This window comes from Carcharhinus amblyrhynchos, chromosome 7, assembly GCF_965287045.1.
Source record: "Carcharhinus amblyrhynchos chromosome 7, sCarAmb.v2.hapA, whole genome shotgun sequence".
NCBI lineage: Eukaryota > Metazoa > Chordata > Chondrichthyes > Carcharhiniformes > Carcharhinidae > Carcharhinus > Carcharhinus amblyrhynchos.
The window spans coordinates 7,562,695-7,587,556 of NC_137330.1; the positions used below are offsets into that span (position 1 = coordinate 7,562,695).

Below are 24,862 nucleotides of genomic sequence, written 5' to 3' on the forward strand. Positions count from 1 at the left end.
TTCTGCACTGAAATGTCAGCTTCTCCATGCCCCATTTTACATCCCCCTCAGACACCCTGCTCAACTCCAACATTCTCTACTTTCCCACCACTTCTCAGTGCAATTAAATTGTTTCATCCACTTTCCTTACTGTGACTCCCGGTTGTACTTTGGTCATCTTTCGGTTTAAAATCTCAATTCAGCAACTTTTTCCCTCCTGTGACTTTTTTTTTAAATGTGTGAATGTTTTGAGGAAATAATTCTGTTAACTTTAATCATTTTCCCAGCTGGTTGCAATCCTCAGTACAGCAGTTTTCCCAGATTCAGTGAGGGAATGCGGTACATGATTGAGATATTTGATTTTGATTTGATTTATTATTGTCACATGTATTGGGATACAGTGAAAAGTATTGTTTCTTGTGTGCTTTATGGACAAAGCATACCGTTCACAGAGTACATAGGGGAGCAGAAAAGCAGAGAGTGCAGAATGTAGTGTTACAGTCATAGCTAGGGTGTAGAGAAAGATCACCTTAATGTGAGGTAGGTCTAACAAAAGTCTGATGGCAGCAGGGAAGAATCTACTCTTGAGTCAGTTGGTGTGCGACCTTAGACCTTTTGTGTCTTTTTCCTGATGGAAGAAGGTGGAAGAGAGTATGTTCGGGGTGTGTGGAACCCTTGATTATGCTGGCTGCTTTTCTGAGGCAGCGGAAAGTGTAGACGGAGCCAATGCATGTTTAGAATGTTGTAAGGATTTGGGGGGAGTGTGTGTACGCAGGAATTCTTCCCTCCCCTGATGGGTGACTTTTGAATGGACCTATCTTACATCAAGTTGGTCTTTCTCTGCACCCTAGCTATGACTGTAACACTACATTCTGCACTCTCGCATTTCCTTCTCTATGAACGGTGTGCTTTGTCTGAAGAGCGCGCAAGAAACAATAATTTTCACCGGATACTAATACATGTGACAATAATAAACCAAATCAAGAATGAGGGAACATGAGATGCGACTCGGAGCCGTGCTGCGGAGGAGTTAAATTAGGTTGTGCAAATCTGAAAAACACTCTGCTAAAAAAGGCTGTGGATACCGGAAGTCAGTGGGAAATTTCAAGACCTCGGGCTGATCTTTGTTGTTGTGTATGAGAGATGGAGCTCGGATACAGATCAGCCATAATCTGTCTAAATGGCAGAACAGGCAAGGCCAGCTGAATGATCTCTTGTTTTGAATGTCTTAAAAACCTCACTTCTGATTGGATTGGGTACCGGGGGGGGGGCTGTTCAGCGAGGCCCTGGTTTTAAAAATCGCCTTCACGGTTTTGTTGTGTGTCCCAAGGTGAACACAAACGGAATCGTTGCCGCCAGCAAGCCGCCGAGAGAAGTGGACTACGTGGACTCGTTCCCACTGAGGTTTGGTGCCGTTGCCCCATTTCTGGCCGACCTGGACACTTCTGACAAAGTGGGGAAGATTTACTACAGGGACGACACCTCGCCACAAATCCTCCGCCGCGTGGCACTGATGATAAACAAGGCCTTCGACGGGCTAAACTTTAACCCAGACAATGCTTTCATTGCCACTTGGAAAAACGTGACTGCTCACGAATCACACAGCCGAGGAGACCAAACGCAGACTAAGGTAATGATATCCAGGGTTAATTCAGATCTACATAACCGGGAGGAGTTAGTTACTGGACAGCCTGGGTTTCCTGTTGAAGTCCAAACATTTATATGAAGCTTTCACTTATTTTGCTCATTTCTACAATAACTCTATAATTTCTGTAAGCATCATTTTGCACTAAATGTGAAGTCATGCATTAAGTCTTTTGTCTTGACCATTAGTGAATCATAGAATCCCTACAGCGCAGAAGGAGGCCATTCGGCCCAACGAGCCTGCACTGACAACAATCCCACCCAGGCCTTACCCCTGTAAGCCCTCGTATTTACCTTGCTAAGCCCCTTGACGCTGAGGGGCAATTTATTACGGCCAGTCAACTTAACCTGCGCACCTTTGGCCTATGGGAGGAAACCAGAGGAAACCCACACAGACACGGGGAGAATGTTCAGACTCCACGCTGTGACCCAAGTCGGGGATCGAACCCAGGTTCCTGGTACTGTGAGGCAGCAATGCTAACCACTGTGCCATCATGTTTCCCTCAGTGATTTGTGACTTGAATGTTGCTCCCCCGTTGGTACGGGGGCTGTGTAACATGACTTCACGCGGATTAAAGAGTTCCACATTTAATCCTGGATTGTGATACAGGATAGATGTCCTAGGGTAGAAAGGGAAAGTTTAAGACACTACTCCACATTCTTGATTAGTGACTCCGACTCTACAGTATGAGTATGATGTTTGAGTGAGTTCTGCAATAAATTCTCTTCTGCAATTAAAGTAAACCCCTGATGTTCAGGACTTGAACTCTGGCAAAGTATAAATCGTGGATGAAATACTGAAGAGTAGCTAATGCTTATGGGATTATAAGGAAATCTGAGTGGCATAGTGGTTAGCACTGCTGCCTCACAGCAACGAGGACCCAGGTTCAATTCTCGGCTTGAGTCACTGTCTGTGTGGAGTCTGCATGTTCTCCCTGTGTCTGCGTGGGTTTCCTCCCGCAGTCTGAAAGATGTGCAGGTTAGGATGGATTGGCTGTGCTAAATTCTCCCTCAGTGTACCTCAACAGGCGCTGGAGTGTGGTGACTTGGGGATTTTCACAGTGACTTCATTGAATTGTTAATGTAAGCCTACTTGCGACGCTAATAAATAAATTTAAAAACAAGTTGCCTCCTTCAGAAGGAGTGGGAAACAAATTTGGCAGGGTAAAACCCTGAGACTTACTTGCTCCCACAAGCTGGCTGTCTGGTACTGAGATGTGATGAAGTCATAATCTGACTTTTTTCACTTGTAAATCTGTCAGTTTTCCTCAGTTATGTGTTGTCTTTTTATGGGCAGGAGTGAAAAATGTTGGTACGTCGCTCCTGAATACTCCTTAAACTTATCGCCTGAGTTAAACAAAATTCAGAACTTCTTTAAATAACCCCCACCCAATAATCCATTGGTTATGTTCAAGAAAATGACGTGGAGATGCCTGCATTGGACTGGGATGGGCACAGTAAGAAGTCCCACCTGGTCTTGTGAGACTTCTTAATGTTAAAAAAGGAATGTGCTTAGAATGATCAGTGATCCCTTTATCCATCATCTTTCTTTTGTTCCCTTTCTCTCCTCGTGGCATTATGAATAAAATCACTTTGAGAAGCTTAACTGATGTTTAAGAAGAAGAAATTTACATTGAACCCTCAAATTTTGGGATATCCTTAAGCTCTTTACAGCCAATGAGGTTCTTTTGAATTATTGTTGTAAGTTTTATTTATTCATTTGTGGGACATTGGTGTCACTGGCTGGGCCAGCATTTATTGCCCAATCCCAGTTGCCCATGGGCAGTTGAGAGCCAACCACATTGCTGGCTCTGGAATCATAAATTGGCCAGACTAGATAAGGATAACAGATTTCCTCCCCCAAAGGGCATTAGTGAAACAAATGGAGTTTTCCAACAATCGATAATAGTTTCATGGTCATCAGTAGACTCTTAATTCCAAATTTTTAAAATTGAATTCAAATCCCACCATCTACTGTGGCGGGATTTGAACCCAGATCCCCAGAGCGTTAGTTGAGTTTGAGTTAATAGTCCAGTGATAATACCATTGCCTCCCCAATTTTGTAATGTCAGACACATGTTAACTAATTTACATACAGCAAATACAAACAATAGTGTGATAATGAGCAGATAATTCATTTTTATTGGTGATGGCTTGGGAGTCATTACTGATCTGGGCACTAGATGAACTGTCTTGCTCTTTTGAAATAGTGTCACAGGATTTTTTTGTTCCATTTGCCTGCATTTGGCCCATATCCCTCCAAACATTTCCAATCCATGTACCTGTCCAAATGTCTTTTAAATGTAATTGTATCCGTCTCTACCACCTCCTCTGGCAGCTCATTCCTTACATGCATCACGCTCTGTGTGAAAAAGTTGCCCCTTTTAAATCTTTCTCCTTTTAACTTAAACTTATGCCGTCTAGTTTAGGAGTCCCCTACCCTGGGGAAAAATCTTGGCTATTCAACATGTCTGTGTTGCCCGTCATGATTTTATAAACTTTTGTAAGGATCAGAAGTGATCAGAATTGTATGTTCTACTCCAAATGTGGCCGTACCAATGCCTTGTACAGTTGTAACATAACATCTAATTCCTGTACTCAGTGCTGTGACCAAGAATGCAAGTACGCTAAATACCTTTTTCACCGCACCATCTACCTGTGACACCACTTTCAAGGAACTATGTACCTGCACCCCTAGGTCACCTCTAAGTCTCTCCGTTTGACAACCAGGGCCCTTCCATTAAAGTGCAAGTCCTGCCCTCGTTTGTCTTACCAAAATGCAACACCCGGCGTTTGTCTGAATTAAACTCCATCAGCCATACCTTGGCCCACTGGCCCAGTTGATCAAGATCCCGTTGTAGTCTTAGATAACCTTCTTCACTGTCCACTATACCATTAATTTTGGCGTCATTTGCAAACTTACTAACCATGCTTCCAATATCCTCATCCAAATCATTTATATAAATGACAAACAACAATGGACCTAACACTGACCCCCGTGGCACACTGCTGGTCACAGGTCTCTAGTCTGAAAAACAATCCTCTACAATCACCCTCTGCCTCCTACTGGCAAGTCAATTTTGTATCCAATTGGCTAGTTCTCCCTGGATCCCATGTTCTAACTTTACTGGCCAGTCAACCATGCGGTACATTGTCGAAGGCTTTGATAAAGTCCTTTCCTGATTACTATCCAGTAAAAGCTCTTAAAAACCTATGTATGTGTTGATGGTGACAGGAATGTGCTCACTGAATGTTCTGTTACCCCCTCGCTGATTTTAATATTCTCGTTCCTGTGTTAAAATCCCTCCATCTTAGCACTGTAACCTCTTCAAACCATCCAAAATCTCCACAATTCTCCAATGTTGATGTCTTTGGAAACCCCAGTTTTAATCGTTCCACCATTGGCAGCCATGCCTCCGGCTGTCTGTTTCCTAGGTGCTGGATTTCCCTCCCTAAAGCTTTATACTACGTTGATGGTGCTATATAAACGTATTTAGTTGTTGCTTGGGTCTATTTATAATGTATAGTGGACGGCTGTGTGGCCCTTGAAACATTGCCCAACAAATTAGCGTCTTCCGGAATGAAATGGAAATAAATGGGTTTTAAATGACATTATTGATGTCAGAATGGTTGGCAGGTGAAGCTTTTGCTCCTCCCATTGGAGACATTGTTTTCAAACAAGATGTGGGGTGTGATATTTACATCATTAATTCTAGTTGAATTTCGAAGAGCATTCAGCAGGGACAATAAGTATAGATTTTTATCCCTGCAAATAACATCTGGAGAATCCTCTTTCTATGAACCATCATATAGAAATATGGGTAGATCATAGAATCCTACAGTGCAGGAGGAGGCCATTTAGCCCATCGAGTCTGCACTGATCACAATCCCACCCAGGCCCTATCCCCATAACCCCATGCATTTATCCTAGCTAGTCCTCCTGACACTAAGGGGCAATTTAGCATGGTCAATCCTCCTAACCCGCACATCTTTGGAGTGTGGGAGGAAACTGCAGCGAACCCACACAGACACGGGGAGAATGTGCAGACTCCACAGATATAGTGACCTAAGCCAGGAATTGAACCCGGGTCCCTAGCGCTGTGAGGCAGCAGTGCTTGCCACTGTGCCGTAGTTGTAGGTGAACCTTTTAAGATGGGAAGGGTTTGAAACGATGAATGTTGCACAAAAAGCATATTAGCGTCACGTAAGTGTCAGCATATGTCTTTCCTCCTGTGTTAGTACTAATATATTTAGCGACAGAACAGTTGTTAGATAAAATGGTCAGTGCAGAAACAGGCCATTCAGTACCTCCTTCTTTGTTAGTGTTAATTATCCCACAGGAACCTTCTCCCCACACATTTCGTCTCACCCTGTCAGCGTAACCTTCTGTTGCTTTCTCATTCAGCTCCTTATCTCGCTTCCCCGTCAATGTATCCATGCAATTTGCCTCAAACAATCTTTGTGATAGTGAGCTCTGCAGCCTGTGCACTCTTTAAGTAAACAGGTTTCTCATGAATTCCCTATTGGGTTTTATCGGTGACTAACTTGTATTTATGACCCTGAAACTTGGATTCCTCCACAAGTGCAGAAATTCTTCTCTATGTCTATCTTATTTTCACAATCTTAAAGACCTTGATTAGGGTAACCCTGAGTCCATTCTTTCTAAAGGAAAGAGCACTGTCTGTTTAGTCTTTCCTGGGAGACGTAACAGTTTTGATATCAATCCTGTGAAACATTTTTACGGTTTCTTCAGTACAAGGAAAGAACAATACAGCAAAAGAACAGGCCCTTCGGTCCACCAAGCCTGTGCTGATACATGGTTTCTATCCCTCTGTTCGCCTCCCGTTCATGTGTCTATTAAGATACACCTAGAAGCTCCTTCCACCACCTCCACTAACAATGTGCTCCAGGCACCCACCACCCTCTGTGTGAAAAACATTCCCCGCACGTCTCCCTCGAACTTACCACCTCTCATCTTAAACCTGTGTCCCCCTGGGAAAAAGCCTCTGACTATCCATCCTTTCTAAGCTTCTCATAATTTTGCAGACTTCTATTAGGTCATCCCTCAGCTTCTGTCTCTCCAGTGAAAACAATCCGAGTTTGTCCCACCTCTTATACCTAAAAAATTCCAGACCCAGCAACATCCTGGTAAACCTTCTTTGCACCCCTTACAAAGCATCCACGTCCTCCTGATAGTACGACAACCAGAACAGCACACAATATTCCAAATGCAATCTGACTTAAGTTTTATATAGCTGTAGCATAACTTGCCAGCTTTTATACTCAATGCCCCGGCTGATGAAGGCAAGTATGCAGCATGCCTTCTTGATCACCTTATCTGCCTGTGCTGCCACTTTCAGGGCTCCGTGGGCCTGTACGCTCGGATCCCTCCTAACCCTTTTTTCAAATATGGCGGTGAAACACTGCACAGCACCCTCGGGTTATCAGTTTGTGTTCGGGTCTCTTCGTGGCCTCCTCCCTCCCTGTCCCCATCATTTCCTCCAGTTCTTTGAGATCTCAGCTTTCCTCCAATTCGGGCCTCTTGTTCATCCCCAATTCCCAACACTCCACAACTGATGACCGTGTCTTCAAGTGCCCCAACTTCCCATCTGAACCTGTCTACTCTCTCTCCTGCTGTAAGAACTTCCTTAAAACCTACCTCTTTGACCAATCTTTTGGTCCACCTGTCCCATTATCTCTTGATGTGACTAGGTGTCAGTTTTCCCCTCGGGAGCCTTAGAGTATTTTATTGCTAAGGTTGCTACCCAAATGCAAAGAGTATTTTGAAAAAAACTGAGCGTAACCAGCAATAAAAGGAATTGGGTCGCAATAGAAATGGTGACACAGGTGTTTCAACAAACTCTTGCCATTCTCCACCCCACACCTTCCTCCCATAGGAAAGGATGGAGAGACTTTCAACTCTTCCCCTCCTGACTATCTGCCTTACCTGTGATCACTGCCTTAGGCTGCAGGCATTTTCAAATAACCATTTCTTCCACACTAATATCCTGGAGATATATTGGCGTGCACCTATATTCATTTTTCTTGAAATGCAAGCAAAATAAGAGGAAGAAGACCTAGTGTTTCTCTTGCAGCTTTCACTACCTCAGGATGCCCAAACTGCTTTGAAGGCGAGAAGCGTCTTGAATTGTTGTCATATAGGAAGCGAGGCAGCCAATTTGCTCACAGCAAGCTCCCACAAGTAGCAGTGTCACAATGACTAGATCATCTGGTTTTATGTTTCGGATGTGGGATAAATTGCTCAGGACACCAGTGAGTGTGCCCCCATACTCCTAAGAATAGTGCCATAAGGATCTGTTAAGTTTCCTTTCATTTAATCATAGAATCCTACAGAAAGAGGCCATTCGGACCATCGAATCTGCACTGACCACCCCCACCCAGGCCCTATCCCCATCACCCCAAGCATCTACCCTATCTAGTCTCCAGATACTGATGGGTAATTTAGCACGGCCAATCCACCTAACCTGCACTTTGTACTGTGGGAAGGAACCGGAGCACCCAGAGGAAACCCACGCAGACACGAGGAGAACGTGCAAACTCCACACGGACAGTGACTGAAGTCGGGAATCGAGCCCTTGTCCTTGGCGCTGTGAGGCAGCGGTGCTAACCATTGTGCCACTGTGGAATGGAGTGCCATTCTGGAGTATGTATGTTAAATCTCTGCAGTAGTGCTAGAACTCACTGTCATCTGATCCGAGGCGAGAATGCACTCAGAGACACAGCTGTTCCACCTGTTTTAAATTCTTGTACGTGCGTTTTGTGTTATCAGAGAAACACCTTCCAAGTGGTATTGACTTCTGATGAATCCAGCTCCTATGCTATTCTGCTCTATCCAGAAGATGGCTTGCAGTTTTATAGAACCCGTTCCAAGACAGTGAATAACATTGATTTGGAACTACCAGCTCGAGTGGGCTTCAGCAGAGGGGAAAGCAGTTTTATGGTGCTCTCACTCGAGGGGCCATCCTATGCCGTTACATCCAGCAGTGAACAATCTGTTAAAAACCTTTACCAGTAAGTAAATCTGCCATTCCTTCATCTACAACTTCTTTTAACCGTGGTTCCTTCTGTCAGAAAGGATTTGGACAGATATTTAAAAATGTGAAATTCACAGGGCTCTGGGAAAAGAGCAAGAAGAATAATATTAATTGGATACAGGTTCGAGTGAGGGACAATGGTGTGAATGCGAGTTGTAAAGTTGGATAAAGCTATCCCGTCACGATCTCTGTATGTCCAAGATGAGTCGTGTAGAATTTTTGACACTTTGGGTGGTGAGTCTCTGGAATTCTCTGCCCGTTGAAGTGGTGGAGGCTACCTCGCTGAATATATTTAAGTCACGGGTAGATAGGTTTTTGATAGACAGGGAATTAAGGGTTATGGGGAGAAAGCAGGAAAGTGGAACTGAGCCACTTCAGATCAGCCATGATCTTATTGAATGGCGGGGCAGGCCCAAAGGGCTAGATGGCCTACTCCTGCTCCTATTTCTTATGTTCTTTTTATATATAATGGTGATCTCCAGAGCAAATGTGATTTAACCATTGAATCCTGTTTGCTGTGGTCACAAAAGATCATTGACTTCGGATTTTTTTGTGTTTTGCAACTTAAGGACATGTTGTATGTTTCCTCGAGGCCAGAAGATCAAAGGGTGATCTAATTGAAGTGTTTAAGGTGATTACAAGATTGATAGGTTTGGTACAGACAAACCTATTTCCTCTGGTGGGGGAGGCCCAGAACAAGGGAGTGGTAGACTTAAAATTAGAGCCAGGCTTATCTGATTGCAGCAAAAGGTGATGGAAATCCAAACCTCTCTCCATTAAAAAAAGCTACTGAGGCTGGGGTTCATGGAAAAATTCAGCTGGAAATGATGTATTTTAATTAGACATGGCTTGGAGGCATGGTGGCACAGTGGTTAGCAGCGCTGCCTCACAGCACCAGAGACCTGGGTTCAATTCCCGGCTTGGGTCACTGTCTGTGTGAAGTCTGCATGGGTTTCCTCCGGGTGCTCCAGTTTCCCCCCCACAGTCCGAAAGATGTGCTGATTAGGTGCATTGGCCGTGCTAAATTCTCCCTCGGTGTACCCAAACAGGAGTGTGGCAACTAGGGGATTTTCACAGTAACTTTATTGCTGTGTTAATATGAGCCTACTTGTGACACTAATAAATAATTTTATTTCCCAAAGTTAAATGTTTGGTAAGTACAGATCAACCATGATCTAACTGAATGAGCTCCCATTGTTAAATTTGCCATTTGCTGTCAACGTGTCGTGGGAATTAAGGCTTTCCAACGGAAGCTGTACATATGTTGAGTATAAATTTGTTTTGTTGGCCACTTTTTATGGGTTGAGAATTGTGGTTAGCATATGGGTATGAAATATATGCAGCTGTGATGTGTGTGAAAGATAATGCTGAACTTCACAACGGTTTAATTCATTGTTCAAGCTGGAACAGTGTATAGTGGCAAGGAGATGATGTTTCCGGATGGTCCTTTCATTTAAGGATATGTTAATACTAACCAAAGATGTGCGGGTTAGGCGGATTGCCCCTTAGTGTGTAAGTTAGTGGTGTTAGCCATGGGAAATGTGTGGAGTTACGGGAATGGGGGAGAGAGGGCCAGAGAGAGACTTGATGGGCTTGAATGCCTCTTGTGCACTGTAGGCGTTTTATTGTTCAATGAATGTTGCACTGTAACTCATCCCGCCAACTGGAAGGGCATTGGGAGCAGCTTTGTGTGTGTGTGTGCATTGTGGCAGCTGGCACATGCCAACTGTTCTTGGAACAAAAAGAGTACAGCACAGGAACAGGCCCTTCGGCTCACCAAGCCTCTGCTGATCATGATGCCCTAAATAAACGGAAAAACAAAACCTTCTGCCCTTACTTGGTCCAAATCACTCTATACCCTCCCTATTGATGTATCCATCCAGATGCCTCTTAAATGTTGCTAATGTGCCTGCTTCCACCATCTGTGGCAGCGTGTTCCAGACACCCACCACTCTCTGCGTGAAAAACTCTTTCCCCCCCCCCCCCCCCCCTCACATCTCCTCCCTTAAACTCCCCCCCTCTCACCTCGCATCTGTGCCCTCTTGTAATTGACATGTCCACCCTGGGAAAAAGCCTCTGACTATCCATCCTGTCTGTGTCTCTCATAATTATGTAGACCTCTATCAGGTCTCCCATCTTTCCTCCGTCTTTCCAATGAAAACAATCCTAGTTTATTCAACCTCTCCTCACAGCCAATACCCGCGAGACCAGGCAACATCCTGGTGAACCTTCTTTGCACTCTCTCCAAAGCTTCCACTTCCTTCTGGTGGTGTGGTGGCCAGAACTGGACAATACTCCAAATGCAATCTAACCAAGGTTTAACATAGCTGCAACGTAATTTGCCCACTCTTGCATTTGGTGCTCTTTGATGACTTTCTGGTTGGTGGGCAACAGGAGTAATAGTGATGAATATACATTTAATAGGGATCATCTTGGAGCTGCTGTTCGACCCAGCATTATCTCTTGTTTATTTGAACAAGTGCTGGGATTTCCTGGCTAGCTCTGTTGGCGATAATCAGACACTTGATCACGATTTTATGACGTGCAATGGGTTCTGATTTTTATTTTCTTATTTATTTTACGAAAGTTTTTAACAGGTGGCTGGGGGAAAATATCCTTCTGTCATTTCTAGGTATTTTGTGTTCACTGATGGGATCACTATTTGAAAGCCAGTATTGCTTTATTTCATAATTTGCAAGCCTGGGAAAAGTAACTCTCATTGTAAGTGAAGCTTCAAAATATGTTTTAAAGAAGATAGTTACAAAAAACCAAAAAAAAAGAATAATTCAGTGACAATATAGAGCAGTACTTAACAGCATCTTTCATTTCAACAATTCCTACAGTGCAGAAGGAGACCATTCAGCCCTTCAAGTCTGCACTGACCACAGTCCCACCCAGGCCCTATTCCTGTACCTCTCATGTTTACCCTGCTAATCCCCCTGACACTACGGTCAATTTAGCATGGCCAATCAACCTAACCCGCACATCTTTGGAGTGTGGGAGGGAACCAGGGCACCCGAAGGAAACCCACACAGACGTGGGGAGAACGTGCAGGCTCCGTTCAGACAGTGAGCCAAGCCCAGGTCCCAGGCACTGAGGGACAGCAGTGCTAACCACTACGCCACCGTGATCCCTCTATTTAACTATTAGTCCAAGAATATTGAATTTGAATATAAATGCACTAGATTAAGTTGATAGTTGCCCTTTCACCTTTGCAGAAGATCAACACTTTGTTACATGTTAGAACAAAGAGAAGCAGGTTGTTTTAAGATCAGTTAATGGTTTTGCCCCTTCTCTCTGGGATAATTGCACAGAGTGATGAAAGTTCTAGTTAACACAGTGTTGTCTCTGGTGCAAGCTTCAATGTAACCAGATTGCTTACAGTTCAAGCTGCCTGCCTGCCCATAAGGCCTGTTTTCTTCATATCTGGGATTCCTGTTATCAAAACCATATTTTCTCTATTCTGAGAATGGACACAAATTCTTCCATTACTTTTTTAAAAAAGTACTCATCTTCACGTCTTTGTAACTGCGTGCTAATGCTGTTGGAGGCCTCCTAGACCTCTGACTAACTATACTGAGTCAACCGGTTCATCTGGTTAGTGAGCTGGTTACAGCTACATTTCCCATTATTATACATCTTGTATTCTACACTATTAACAAACCAACAATACTTTGATGAATAAAGAGTTACAAATGAAATTGAGCCTCTTAAGAGAAAGGCAGACACTAACTATTAAGACAATAAAGGTGAGAATGGAAATTGCTAATATGTCAGGGTTAAAGTCGTTGAGTGTATTTATGGCAGAGGTAGATAGCTTCTTGATTGGTAAGGGGATCAAAAGTTATGGGGGATAGTCAGAATGGGATTGAGAAACGTAGCAGCCATGATTAAATGGTGGAATAGCCTCGGGGGGCCGAATGGCCTAATTCTGTTCCTATATCTTATGGTCTTATTATAGGTTATGAAGGAGTTAAAAAAAAAGAGGAATGCAAAGCACAATGATGATATTAGATTATTGAGGAATATGAAAAGAGAGTATTCTGCAGGTGCATAAAGAGAAAAAAAATTAGGATAGGGAAAGGACAGGGATGGGATAGTTTTATGAAGTAAAATAATTAGTCACAAGTAGGCTTACATTAACACTGTAATGAAGTTACTATGAAATTCCCCGAGTTACCACACTCCGGCACCTGTTCGGGTACACTGAGGGAGAATTTAGTATGGCCAATACACCTAACCAGCACTTCTTTCAGACTCTGGGAGGAAACCCATGCAGATTCTGCACAGATAGTGACCCAAGCCGGGAATCAAACCTGTGTCCCTGGTGCTGTGAGGCAGCATTGCTAACCGTGTGCCGTTGTGCTGCCCGAGGGATGTACAAATTAAACTTGCAGGTGATTATAGTGAAATGGAAGAAATATTGAGTGCTTTAGTTTCCTCAGTATTTTCCAGAATTGAAATGCAGGGAAATTATGTTGAACTTGTCTCTTTAGATCAAACTTGAGAATTGTGTATAGTTCTGGCTCCATAGTATAAAAATAAAGACTTACATTTCTGTAGCGCTTTTCATGATTGCCAGATGTCTCAAAGCACTCCACAGCCAGTGAAGTACCTTTTGAAAGTGTAGTCACTGTTATAATGCAACTAATTTGCCTGCAGCAAACTTCCACAGAGAGCAAGGTGGTAATGACCTGATGATGCTTTTGTGATGGTGATTGAGGAAGAAGAGCCTTCATGAATAACCTCAGCTGGTACAGGAATTGAACCTGCGCTGTTGGCATCACCCTGCATCATGAATCAGCTGCCCAGCCAATGGAGCTAACCTAAACCTAAGTAGGCAGATGGGGCTTTGGATAATGTTTCATCCAAAAGATGGCACTGCCCAACAGTCCACTGGTCACTTAGTATTAACTTTAATGTTTGCACTGAAACCCTGGACTGAGACTTGATTCAGAGGTGGGAATGCTCCAACTGAGCCACGGTTTACACACAAAAGGGACAATGCTAAAACTGAGAAGTCATAGTCACAATTTCTAAGGTTTGGCGCTCTGCGTTCAGCTTGGTTTGATAATAGAAGATTGATACCTTTATTCTTTTACAATGTCGGGGCTAGTTTTCCTTAGGGTGAGCAGGCAGCAGTGGTCCCGCACACCCAGGCAAAACTAGCTCCTTTCTCCTACTTTTTCCAAACATTTATCCCAGTCTGTAGGTGGGCTTCCAGAGCATTAACCTATTACAACTTGTCCCCGACTCTTTTACACCAATAGAGCGGTAGTATAGCTGCATGCATAGTTCATGATGTCCTGAAAACCAATCAAATCTGTACACACTTTTATCGCAATAAATCCTTACATGACAGTTAAAACACTTGGTACCAGGTACAGCTAGACTACAAAGTGTGATTAATTGCACTTCTGCATACGTGCTGGACAGCATGTTCATAGCATGAGAGTACAAAACGGGACATACGAGAGGACGCTACGAGAGGACACAGATTGAAGGTGCGGGGAGGCAAGTACAGAAGTGATGTTAGGGGTAAGTTTTTCACTCAGAGGGTGGTGAGTGAATGGAATCGGCTGCCGTTAGTGGTGGTGGAGGCGAACTCGCTGGGGTCTTTTAAAAGACTTCTGGATGAGTATATGGAATTTAATGGGATTGGGGGTTATAGATAGGTCTATAGATTGGTAGGTGTTGATGTGATCGGTGCAACTCATGGGCCGAAGGGCCTGTTTGTGCTGTAGTGTTCTATGTTCTATAAACCTCATGGTTTTAAATTCTCAATAACTATCAGGAAAGATTGATCCATTTATGAGGGAGACATCTGAGGAGTGGCCTGGAAATGATGATTGGGTGGTGTATTAATTCCAGGAGTCGTCTGTAAAGGAACAGAGTTTTATTGCACAAAGTAAAGTAAAGCAAAAACCACAAGCCTGTGGTGAACACACACAGGTCCCAGCTGGGACAGTGAATAATGGACTCGCTCAGGGGCTTGCTTTATACAGAGCTCGATATACTAGCTCACCTGGTGAGTTAATTACCAATCCTCATGGAGCTCGTATTCAATGAGTTCAACAGGGAGCGACAATGGAATAATAGACCCACTCAGGGGCTTGCTTTATACAGGGCTCGGTACACGAGCTCCTCTTGGTGGATTAATCACCAATCCTCATGGAGCTCGTATTCAACCAGTCCTACAGAGAGCGACAATCAGTGATTCCCCATTCAAGTTCTGTGGTTATCACAGGTGGCTTAGTGATGTTCTCACTTTAGCAGATTCAAAAACTAGGGGCTTTAAATCTAACATGGCCCTTAATAGGTCTAACTTGGGTAAAAAAGATCAATATTGCTCAAAGCAGTTTTGTAACATGACTGCTTCAATACATTCTGCAAACAAAGGAAGAATGTAACTGTCTGTTCTCACAAGTTTTTCCAATGGTTGTTTCAACAGAGAGAGTAATTCTGGACAACGAGGAGTTTGGATCTTCCAACTTGGTAGTTCTTCTAACCAGACCATTGTGCCTGCCAGCGTAAGCCATGTTGATGAATCCGTTCTGAATGTATTAAGTACTGCTACAACAACTAACCGCCAATGGCACTCCCATTTGGACGTAACTGAGAACGGGTCAGACCCGGACCAGGAAGGAAAAGAAGAGGAAGATGGCACCCTGGAGGAGGCTGTCGTTTACAAGTTGGCTTCACAGCACAATGGGGAAGATTTACCTCCAGAGGAATCTCGCTATGAGGAGCAGGTTCCACTCCTAACACGTATCGAAGCAAAGCCGGTCCAGTTCCAACATCCACACTTCCCCCAAGGCAGGGTCGAGGTGGTGGACACAGAGTTGGACGTGACGGGAAATGGTATGGAAACTTGTTGACTTGTCGTTAATTAATAAACTTTTACAGAAGGCCCACCACTAGATTGTCGTCCAATCTCCCAAGTGCTTTAATTAGGTGAGCTCGCGTGGTCCCATAGTTAGTGCGTAAGATAAGTGGTGAGGAAGAGATGCAATGGTTTGTGAATGACTACAAATTGCAAGACGATTCTCATCACTTCTCTGCGAGCTTCGCCCAGGGAAAGAAAGACTTTCTTGTCACGAGCCTTGCTGCAGAATTTTTAAAATTTATCCTTTTGTTGGATATTGGCATCACTGGTAAGGCCAGCATTTGTTCCCCATCCCTAATTGCCCTTGAACTGAGTGGCTTGCTGGGCCATTTCAAGAGGCAGTTAAGGATCAGCCATGTTACTGTGGCTCTGGAGTCACATGTAGGCCAGGCCAGGTAAGGATGGGAGATTTCCTTCCCCAGAGGACACTAGTGAACCAGATGGGTTTTTACAATTGTTGATCATTTCGTGGTCTCTATCACCGATTTGAGATTTATTGATTGAATTTAAATACCTCCAGCTGCTGTGGCTGAATTTAAACACAAGCCTTTGGAGCGTTCACCTGTGTCTCCGGATTTCTCGTCCAGCACATTGGTTAGCACTGCTCCCTCACAGCGTCAGGGACCCGGGTTCAGTTCCAGGCTTGGGTCACTGTCTGTGCGGAGCCTGCATGTTCTCCCCGTACCTGCATGGGTTTCCCCCGTGTGCTCCGCTTTCCTCCTACAGTCAGAAAGACGGGCTGATGAGGTGCATTGACCGTGCTAAATTCTCCCTTGGTGCACCTGAACGGGCGCTGGAGTGTGGCGACTAGGGGATTTTCACAGTAACTTCATTGCAGTGTTAATGTAAGCTAACTTCTGATTAATAAATAAACTTTTTAGTCCAGTGACGTTATCACAAAGCTACTATCTCCCCCTGAAAATGCAGAATATGCCTTGTTGTACGAATGATTCTTGCTTTAATGAGTCGTGTTGTAATGACCATGTTAATGATGTGGTTTATGAGTATGGCTATGGGAGTACTTATATGACTCAATTCTATAACTATATGAAACATAATTCTCTGGCCCAGCAAGCTCATCATAAACCTGTGGCCATTCACTCCTACACGTAGTAAATCCCAGGAGGGATTTTAATTTTAAAATCTTGCTGATTAAAATCTTTCTTTTCCTTTCAGTGTCCTGTCTATCTGATTTTTGTTCCCTCATTATTTCTTTCTGCATCTAATTTGACACTAATTGATTCGATTTCCTCCTCGGCTATTTCTCTGTTCCTGTTTATTTCCTTAATTTTACTTGCTTATGGAGATCAATGGTGGTTCCAACATTCTTGCATTCCCAGCTGCTTATTTTCCTCACCTCAACATTATTTTTCTTGATTTTCCATAAATTCTATTTCCACCCTTCCCATTGGCACAGTGGTTAGCGCTGCTGCCTCACAGAGCCAAGGACCTCGGCTCAATTCCCAGCTTGGGTCACGTGTCTGAGTGGTGTTTGCATGTTCTCCCCGTGTCTGCGTGGGTTTCCTCCAGGTGCTCTGGTTTCCTCCCACTGTCCAAAAGACGTGCTGGCTAGGTGCATTGGCCATGTTAAATTCTACCCCGGTGTACCCGAACAGGCGCTGGAGTGTGGTGACGAGGGGATTTTCACAGTAACTTCATTGCATTGTTAATGTTAGCCTGCTTGTAACATGAATAAATAAACTTAAACTGTCACTTGATTTTCTTTCTGAAATTTGGACCTTCTGTTAGTTGTTATTTTCATTTCTTTTCCAACTAGTTTCCTTTTTCCTTCGCTGGGAGATCCTTTGCTGGGGTATGATTCCAGCCAGGAAGTGCCCCCTCTCGAATGTCACTCAAGTGACATCCAGTTTTTACAAAAAACTATAGGTTTTGCCAGTGAGACCAGCATTCATTGCCTGTCCCTAATTGCCCTTGATTGTGATGAGCTGTCTTCTTGAGCCATGAAGGTACTCTGTGTTCCCACAGTGCTGTGAGGGAAGGGGGTTCCAGGATTTTGTCCAGCGTTAGTGAAGAATTATGGTATATTTACAAATCAGGGTGGTGTTTGAATTGGAGGGTGGGTCATGTTCCCATGCACCTTCTGTGCTTGGGATTCTAGGTGCTAAGAGGTTGCAGGTTTGGGAAGTTCTGTTGAAGAAGTCTTGGCCAGTGTGGTGCACACTGCAGCCATAGTGTGCAGGGTGCTAAACAAGCGGATTGCTTTGCCCTGGATGCTGCCAAGGTTTGACAAGTGCAGAGTCACACTCCTGGCTTGTAACTTGGGGATGAAGCGGCTCTGGGCTGTCATCATATGAATGCCAAATCTCCAACCAGCTTTATTAACTCCAATGTTTATGTGACTTGTCCAGTTGAATCTCTCTTCACTAGACAGACCTTTTCCTTTTCTTCAGGGTTTCAGGGTGACTGTCGATGCCTTGTCTTTAACTTTCTCATCCTTGTGTTCAAATCTCTCCACTGGCCTTTCCCATCTTTACCTGTGTAAACTCAGCAAGTCCTTCAAGATTTCTGCGCTCCTCAGTTCTACCCTTTTGTATATTGCCAATTTTCTTTGCCCCATTATTAGTGGCAATTAGCTATCTGGACCTTAAGCTATAAAACTTCCCCCTTGATTCCCTCACCTCTCTGCTTTTATGTCCTTTAAAAAAACCTTCCTTTGGTTGCCTATTCTGGTATCTCCAAATGTGTCTCAGCATCTAATTTTGGCATTCTGCTACACCTTGGGAAGTTTAAAGTGTGAAAGGTGCTGTGTTAATTAAAATTGTCCTTCCAATTGAGTCCCCAGTGCTCTGCTCTCCCTTCAAGATGCCAGTTTCATGTGATGTTTGAGAATTTGTAGTATTTTAGTAATTTGTAGTATTTTTCCACTTTGGTAAAAGATTTGACTTTGCTGTCCCCCACAGTGTGGAGTGTGTCAGCGATGAAGGTCAACTGGGGCCTTCTGATTTTGATTTGATTTATTATTGTCACAGATATTGGTATGCAGTGAAAAGTATTGTTTCTTGCGCGCTATACAGACAAAGCATACCGTTCATAGAGGAGGAAACGAGAGAGTGCAGAATGTAGTGTTACAGTCATAGCTAGGGTGCAGAGAAAGATCAACTTAATGCAAGGTGGGTCCATTCAAAAGTCTTATGGCAGGTGGGAAGAAGCTGATCTTGAATTGGTTGGTACGTCACCTTGGACTTTTGTATCTTTTTCCTGACGGAAGAAAGTGGAAGAGAGAATATCCAGGGTGCATGGGGTCCTTGATTATGCTGACTGCTTTGACAAGGCAGTAGGAAGTGTAGACAGAGTCAATGGATAGGAGGCTGGTTTGTCTAATAGATTGGGCTACGTTCATGACCTTTTGTAGTTTCTTGCGGTCTTGGGCAGAGCAGGAGCCATACCAAGCTGTGATACAACCAGAAAGAATGTTTTCTATGGTGTATCTGTAAAAGTTGGTGAGAGTCATAGCTGACATGCCAAATTTCCTTAGGCTTCTGAGAAAGTAGAGGCGTTGGTGGGCTTTCTTAACTATAGCATCAGCAGGGGATCCAGGACAAGTTGTTGGTGATCTAGACACCTAAAAACTTGAAGGTCTCGACCCTTTCTACTTGATGTAAACAGAGGCATGTTCTCCTTTATGCTTTCTGAAATCGATAACAATCTCCTTCGTTTGGTTGACATTGGGGAAGAGATTGTTGTTGCTGCACCAGTTCACCAGATTCTCTGTTTCATTCCTATACTCTGTCTTGTCATTATTTGAGATCCAACCCACTACGGTGATGTCGTCAGCAAACTTGAAAATCGAATTGGACGGGAATTTGGCTGCACAGTCATAGGTGTATAAGGAGTATAGTAGGGGGTAGAGAACACAGCCTTGTGGGGCACTGGTGTTGAGGATGATTGTGGAGGAGATGTCGTTGCCTATCCTTACTGATTGTGGTCTGTGAATTCAGAAATTCAGGATCCAGTTGCAGAGGGACGAGCTGACGCCCAGGCCACGGAGTTTGGAGATGAGTTTCATGGAAATAATAGAGTTGAAGACTGAGCTGTAGTCAATAAATAGGAGTCTGACATAGATGTCGTTGTTTATCTAGATGTCCCGGGGTTAAGTGCAGGACCAGGGAGATTGCATTTGCTGTGGACCTGTTGTGACAGTAGGCAAACTGTAGTAGATTCAGGTAGTTTGGGAGGCTGGAATTGATTTGTGCCATGGCTAGCCTTTCGAAGGACTTCATAATGATGGAAATCAGAGCCACCGGCCGATAGTCGTTAAGGCACGCTGCTTGGTTTTTCTTAAGTACTAGGATGATGGTCATCTTCTTGAAGCAGATAGGGACCTCAGATTGTTGTAAAAAGAGGTTGAAGGTGTCTGTGAATACCCCCGCCAGCTGATCCATGCTGGATCTGAGTTCTTGTCTGGATACCCCATCCAGGCCAGTCACTTTCTGTTTGTTGACCTTTGAAGAAGCTGCTCTGACATCTGCAATGGTGAGTCTCAGATATGGGTGCATCGAGGGCTCCCAGGGTAGAGGGCATGCTCTCGCTGACCTCTTGCTCAAAACGGGCACAGAATACATTGAGCTCACCAGGGAGGGGTGCGTTGGTGCCTGTGATTTTTGCATGCCTTAACCTTGTAGCCTGTAATGTCTTGCAGACCTTGCCATAGTCTGCTGGGGTTTGTGTGGCTAGCCTGGGTCTCTAGCTTGGTCTGGTACTGTCTTCTGGCATCTTTGATGGATCTCCTTAGATTGTATCTGGCTTTCTTGCGTAGGTCAGGATCGCCTGACTTGAACGCCTCAGGTGTACTCGGGTGTAGAGAATGATCAATTTAATGTGAGATAGGTCCATTCAGAAGTCTGACAGCAGCAGTGAAGAAGCTGTTCTTGACTTGGTTGGTATGTGATCTCAGACTTTTGTATCTTGTTCCTGATGGAAGAAGGTGGAAGAGAGAATGTCCAGGTGATGGGGTCCTTTTAAGGCGAAGGTAGGTTTTTGACCAATAAAGGAATTAAGGGTTATGGTGAGTGGGTGGGTAAGTGGAGCTGAGTCCGTGAAAAGATCAGCCATGATCTTATTGAATGGCAGAGCAGGCTCGAGGGGCCAGATGGCCTACTCCTGCTCCTAGTTCTTATCCTTATTTATGTATCAGGACACCCAGATCCTTCTGTGCTATTGAGTTCTGCAGTCTCTTTCCATTTAAATAAGATGCTTTTCTATTTTTCCAGCCAAAGCTTACCTTCTCCCACATCTCCATCCCTGCCAAAGTTTTACCGACTTGTACAACTTGTCCAAATCCTGTTGCAGGCTCTTTGTAATCTTGACAACTTAACATCTTTATGTTATTAGCAAATTTATCCACCATGCATTTGGTCCCTTCATCCACGTCATTGATATAGATTGCAAACAGTCGAGGCTTCGCCACTGATCCCTGTGGCAGTCCGCTGGTTACAGCCTGCCATCCCATTAGTTTGTCAGCGCCTGACACAGTCACTGAGTCAATGCACTGAGTGTTCCTAGTGAGACTGTGCCAATCCAGGGAAAGAGACTTTGTTCTGTACCTCTTTTCATGAGATCATATTGGAGCCACTCTCTCTGTCCCTCTGTATCCTACCTGATTATTTCCTTTCTCTCCCGATATTGTCACATTTATGTTGGACATCTTTTCCCCTTGGTGTAATATTTGGAGTAATACTCTTGATTTTAACTTTTCTATTAGCTGCGTTTACTTGTATGTGTTTCTCCCTTATACGGTAAAATTCTAAATAAGTGACAGAAGCAAAGAAGCATTCTGTCTACCCCGCCACCCGCATGTGTAACGTATGTAGATATAACCAAACTCTTGCTAAAGTTAAAAACCCGTGTTTTGTTCTGCAAGTTTGATCATGGCTTTCTTCCCCCCCCCCCCCACCAGTTTTCTCATACAGTACAGAAAGACAACTGACATGTGCCAACAGTCGTCACGTCTGCTCGATTCACGGTCAATGCAGGGACTATGCGGCAGGCTTCTGCTGTCATTGTAATCCTGGTTATTATGGGAATGGCAAGCAGTGTGTCGCAGAAGGTAAGTCTGACTTGCTTTGTGATTTTGGTAAAAGGCTTACTCAGCTGCAAGAAAAGATTTTAGCGATGGCTGGCTGCATTATTTGGATGCACGTTGCCTACAAACAAAAGCCTCTGAACTCTTTATAGGGTAGTGACTTTGTGAGTGAACACTGACAGAACAAGAACGTGGTCAAAAGCAGAAGACCACCAGAAAGACAAATGCCTCAGTTTAATGATGGAAGTGCTCCTTACTTTCTCTGGTGGTCTAGATTAGGACTCCACACTGTCACCGCCATGGCCCAGGTTCAATTCCAGGTCAGGGAATAAAGATTTATTAGGGGTGACACGATGGGAAAGTGGTTAACTACTGCATCTCCGCACCAGGGACGCAAGTTCAGTTCCATGGGTCATTTTCGCCGTCTCTGCGTGGGTTTCCTCTGGGTGCTCCGGTTTCCTCCCACGCACCAAGGATGTGCAGGTTAGGTTGATTGGCTGTGCTAAATTGCTCCTTAGTGCTGGGGGGTTAGCAGGGTAAATAGGTGAGGTTATGAGGATAGAGCCTGGGTAGGATTGTTATCAATGCAGAGTTGATGGGCTGAATGGCCTCCTTGCCCAGCCTATGATTCTATTCTATGAAATCGGTTAGTTTAGACTCGGAGAATCTCTGCCTATTCTCCTGCTAAGAGGTTGCTCACACTACGCTGCACTATTTGGTATCTGCCTCAGTTTGTCTGTGCTAATCGTACGCTGTACAGGGTTGGGAAGCCTGACTGTTGATTTGTGAATGGAAGGGAGTTTAATCCGTTGGGATTTTTTTATCTGAAAACTGGATGATTGATGGGTGACGTACAAAACTTACCCAAGTTTATAAGAATGGCAAATGGTGAGGTCACCTTTGCTGCCCTTAAGTGTGTTCCCTCTGGTCCTGGTGACTTATTAATTTCATATCACAGAGCCTTTTTAATAGCCCTTTATTCAATTTTTAGCCTATCCTGTAGTAATTGGAAGGATTGGCAGCTACCAGCCAGTATATAACAAAGTACAACAGCTTATTTACAAGCAGATTAATGTATGGAGTACTTTCACACTATTAACACTAATTTACTGATTATATAATTACAGAAGACTTTTGAATTCCTTTTTATGTTAGCTGCCAGTCTCTTCTCGTACTCTCTGGTTGTGTTATCAAACCTTTGGGAAGAAGAGTGAGCACCATGTTTGAATCTTGGAGCTGGATTTTACACTCGGCTGCCGGTGTGTTTGAAGGCTTGAGGTGACCCAGTCTCTGACCCGCCTGAAATGTTACTGGTTAGGGGAGGGGTGGGGGGGGGGCGGTGTTGGGCAACCGTTTAAGTTGCAGCGTTAAATGATTGCCGGGCAGCTTTCAGGATTGTGGGCAGACTAACCACTGACTTTAGTTGCTGGGTGGGGGGAGGGGAGGCAAGTGGAGACCACAGAACCCTATAAAATCCACCCTTTTAATCTTATGCTTTTTTGTTGTCCGCCACATCCTGTCCGGGTAGACCTTTGGATAACAAAAGGGGTGGCCCTTCAGTCACAAAATATTCAACCCAGAAATGAGTTTGGAAATCCATTAACTATTTTTCCTTTTTTTTTAAACAGGGTCTCCACAACGTGTGAACGGAAAGGTGAACGCAAAGATTTTTGTCGGATCCAGCCTGGTCCCTGTTCAGTTTGAGAACATTGATCTGCATTCGTACGTAGTGGTGAACGATGGTCGCTCGTACACTGCTATCAGCAGAATCCCAGCAGTGCTCGGCTACTCTCTCTTGCCACTGTCTTCTATTGGAAGTATTATCGGTTGGATGTTTGCCTTGGAACAACCTGGCTATGAAAACGGATTTAGCATTGTTGGTAAGTAGTTTCTTCACCCCGAGAGGACTGGGTTATGTTGGCGTGAAATGGATTGACGCTGTCTTTGCTTGCTACAAATATTGGCAACCATACTTAACAGCGGTTTCGGCTGCAAGCTCTGAAATTCCCTCCTCTAACCTTTTCATGGTGTGGTGGACCAGAGTATGTTTGAGATCTTCCTTATGGAAATCACAAGAGTAAGAGGAAGACTTGGCAGCAGTGAGGAAGAGGCAATGTTGTTGGTGGTAGTCAGATCTGTCTGGTGGGGGCTGATCAGACAACAGACACACTCTGGTTGTGATGGGGGACTGTGAGTGACTAGGAAGGACCTGGCGCGGTTAAGTGTGTTCAAGGCACAAAAAAAAGTGGCAACTGTTTAACACGTGATGACAGAGGGCCGGGAAGAGGATTTGGTATTTTGAAAAATTGCCCCTGAGCAAACTGGGGTTAGTTATTTTCCAGGAATTGATGAGGGTCGGCAGCCATGACGGGGAGATGATGGCGTTGGACCAGGGTGGACACAGAGAGAAGTCCCAACACATTTATTTGGTATCACGAGCTTTTGGAGCTTTACTCCTTCAGGTGAGTGGATGAAGGAGCAGCACTCTGAAAGGTCGTGATACCAAATAAGCGTGTTGGACTTTAACCTGGTGTTGTGAGGGTGAGCAGGTTTGAGAGATTGGCAGGATATCTGAGTAACATTGGTGATCTCAGTGTCAGCAATTGTGAGGTTTAAGTTGATGGCAAGTTGTGGGAACAGTTTAAAAACCCTTTCAGTGACCCAAGCCGGGAATCGAACTCGGGTCCCTGGTGCAATCATGTTTCGCTAGATTCCTCTGATTGAAAGCCCCGTGATAGCCTGCGTCACAGCTTTTCCCACCAAAGTTGCTCAATTTTGGTGCAGACAACAAGTGACTTGATATTTCTCTTGAGGATAATGAAACAAGGATTACAGGAATGGTGCCAGAACTGTCATCCCACTCGGGAAGGCAGCTCCTCCGAGAAGGATCAGTGTTCGATCGCCAGATGGAAAAACTGCGAGTTGTCACCAAAAGATTAAATTTCTATCCTTGCATCAGCTTCTTTAGACATGAGGCACCAATGGGAAGTGAAGGACTAAAGAGAATTTATCAGCCGCTCTCCTAATCGCCTGTTCCCCAGAGCTGAATTATTCAGCATTTTCTTTCCTGGACCAAAGTTTGGATTGCCCATGTAAAATATTCCGATCTACTTAGCATGAGAATATAATGGTGAGATTCCCATCGTGCATCCCCCACTGTCATCTCTCTCCATAGTCTTTCACAGAATCATAGAAACCCCACCGTGTAGAAGGAGGTCATTCACCCCATTGATCTGCATAGATAATAATCTCATC

General features: G+C 44.2%; 1 protein-coding gene across 1 annotated transcript in view; it reads left to right on the forward strand.

The window, feature by feature from the left end:
- Positions 1 to 24,862, forward strand: part of nid1a (nidogen 1a) — a 98,667-nt gene that overhangs the window by 618 nt on the left and 73,187 nt on the right. The window contains exons 2-6 of the mRNA XM_080191873.1: positions 1,310 to 1,609; positions 8,414 to 8,655; positions 15,130 to 15,539; positions 21,482 to 21,631; positions 23,236 to 23,487. Of these exons, the coding sequence (XP_080047999.1) occupies positions 1,310 to 1,609; positions 8,414 to 8,655; positions 15,130 to 15,539; positions 21,482 to 21,631; positions 23,236 to 23,487 (1,354 nt within the window). The remainder of the gene's footprint in view (positions 1 to 1,309; positions 1,610 to 8,413; positions 8,656 to 15,129; positions 15,540 to 21,481; positions 21,632 to 23,235; positions 23,488 to 24,862) is intronic.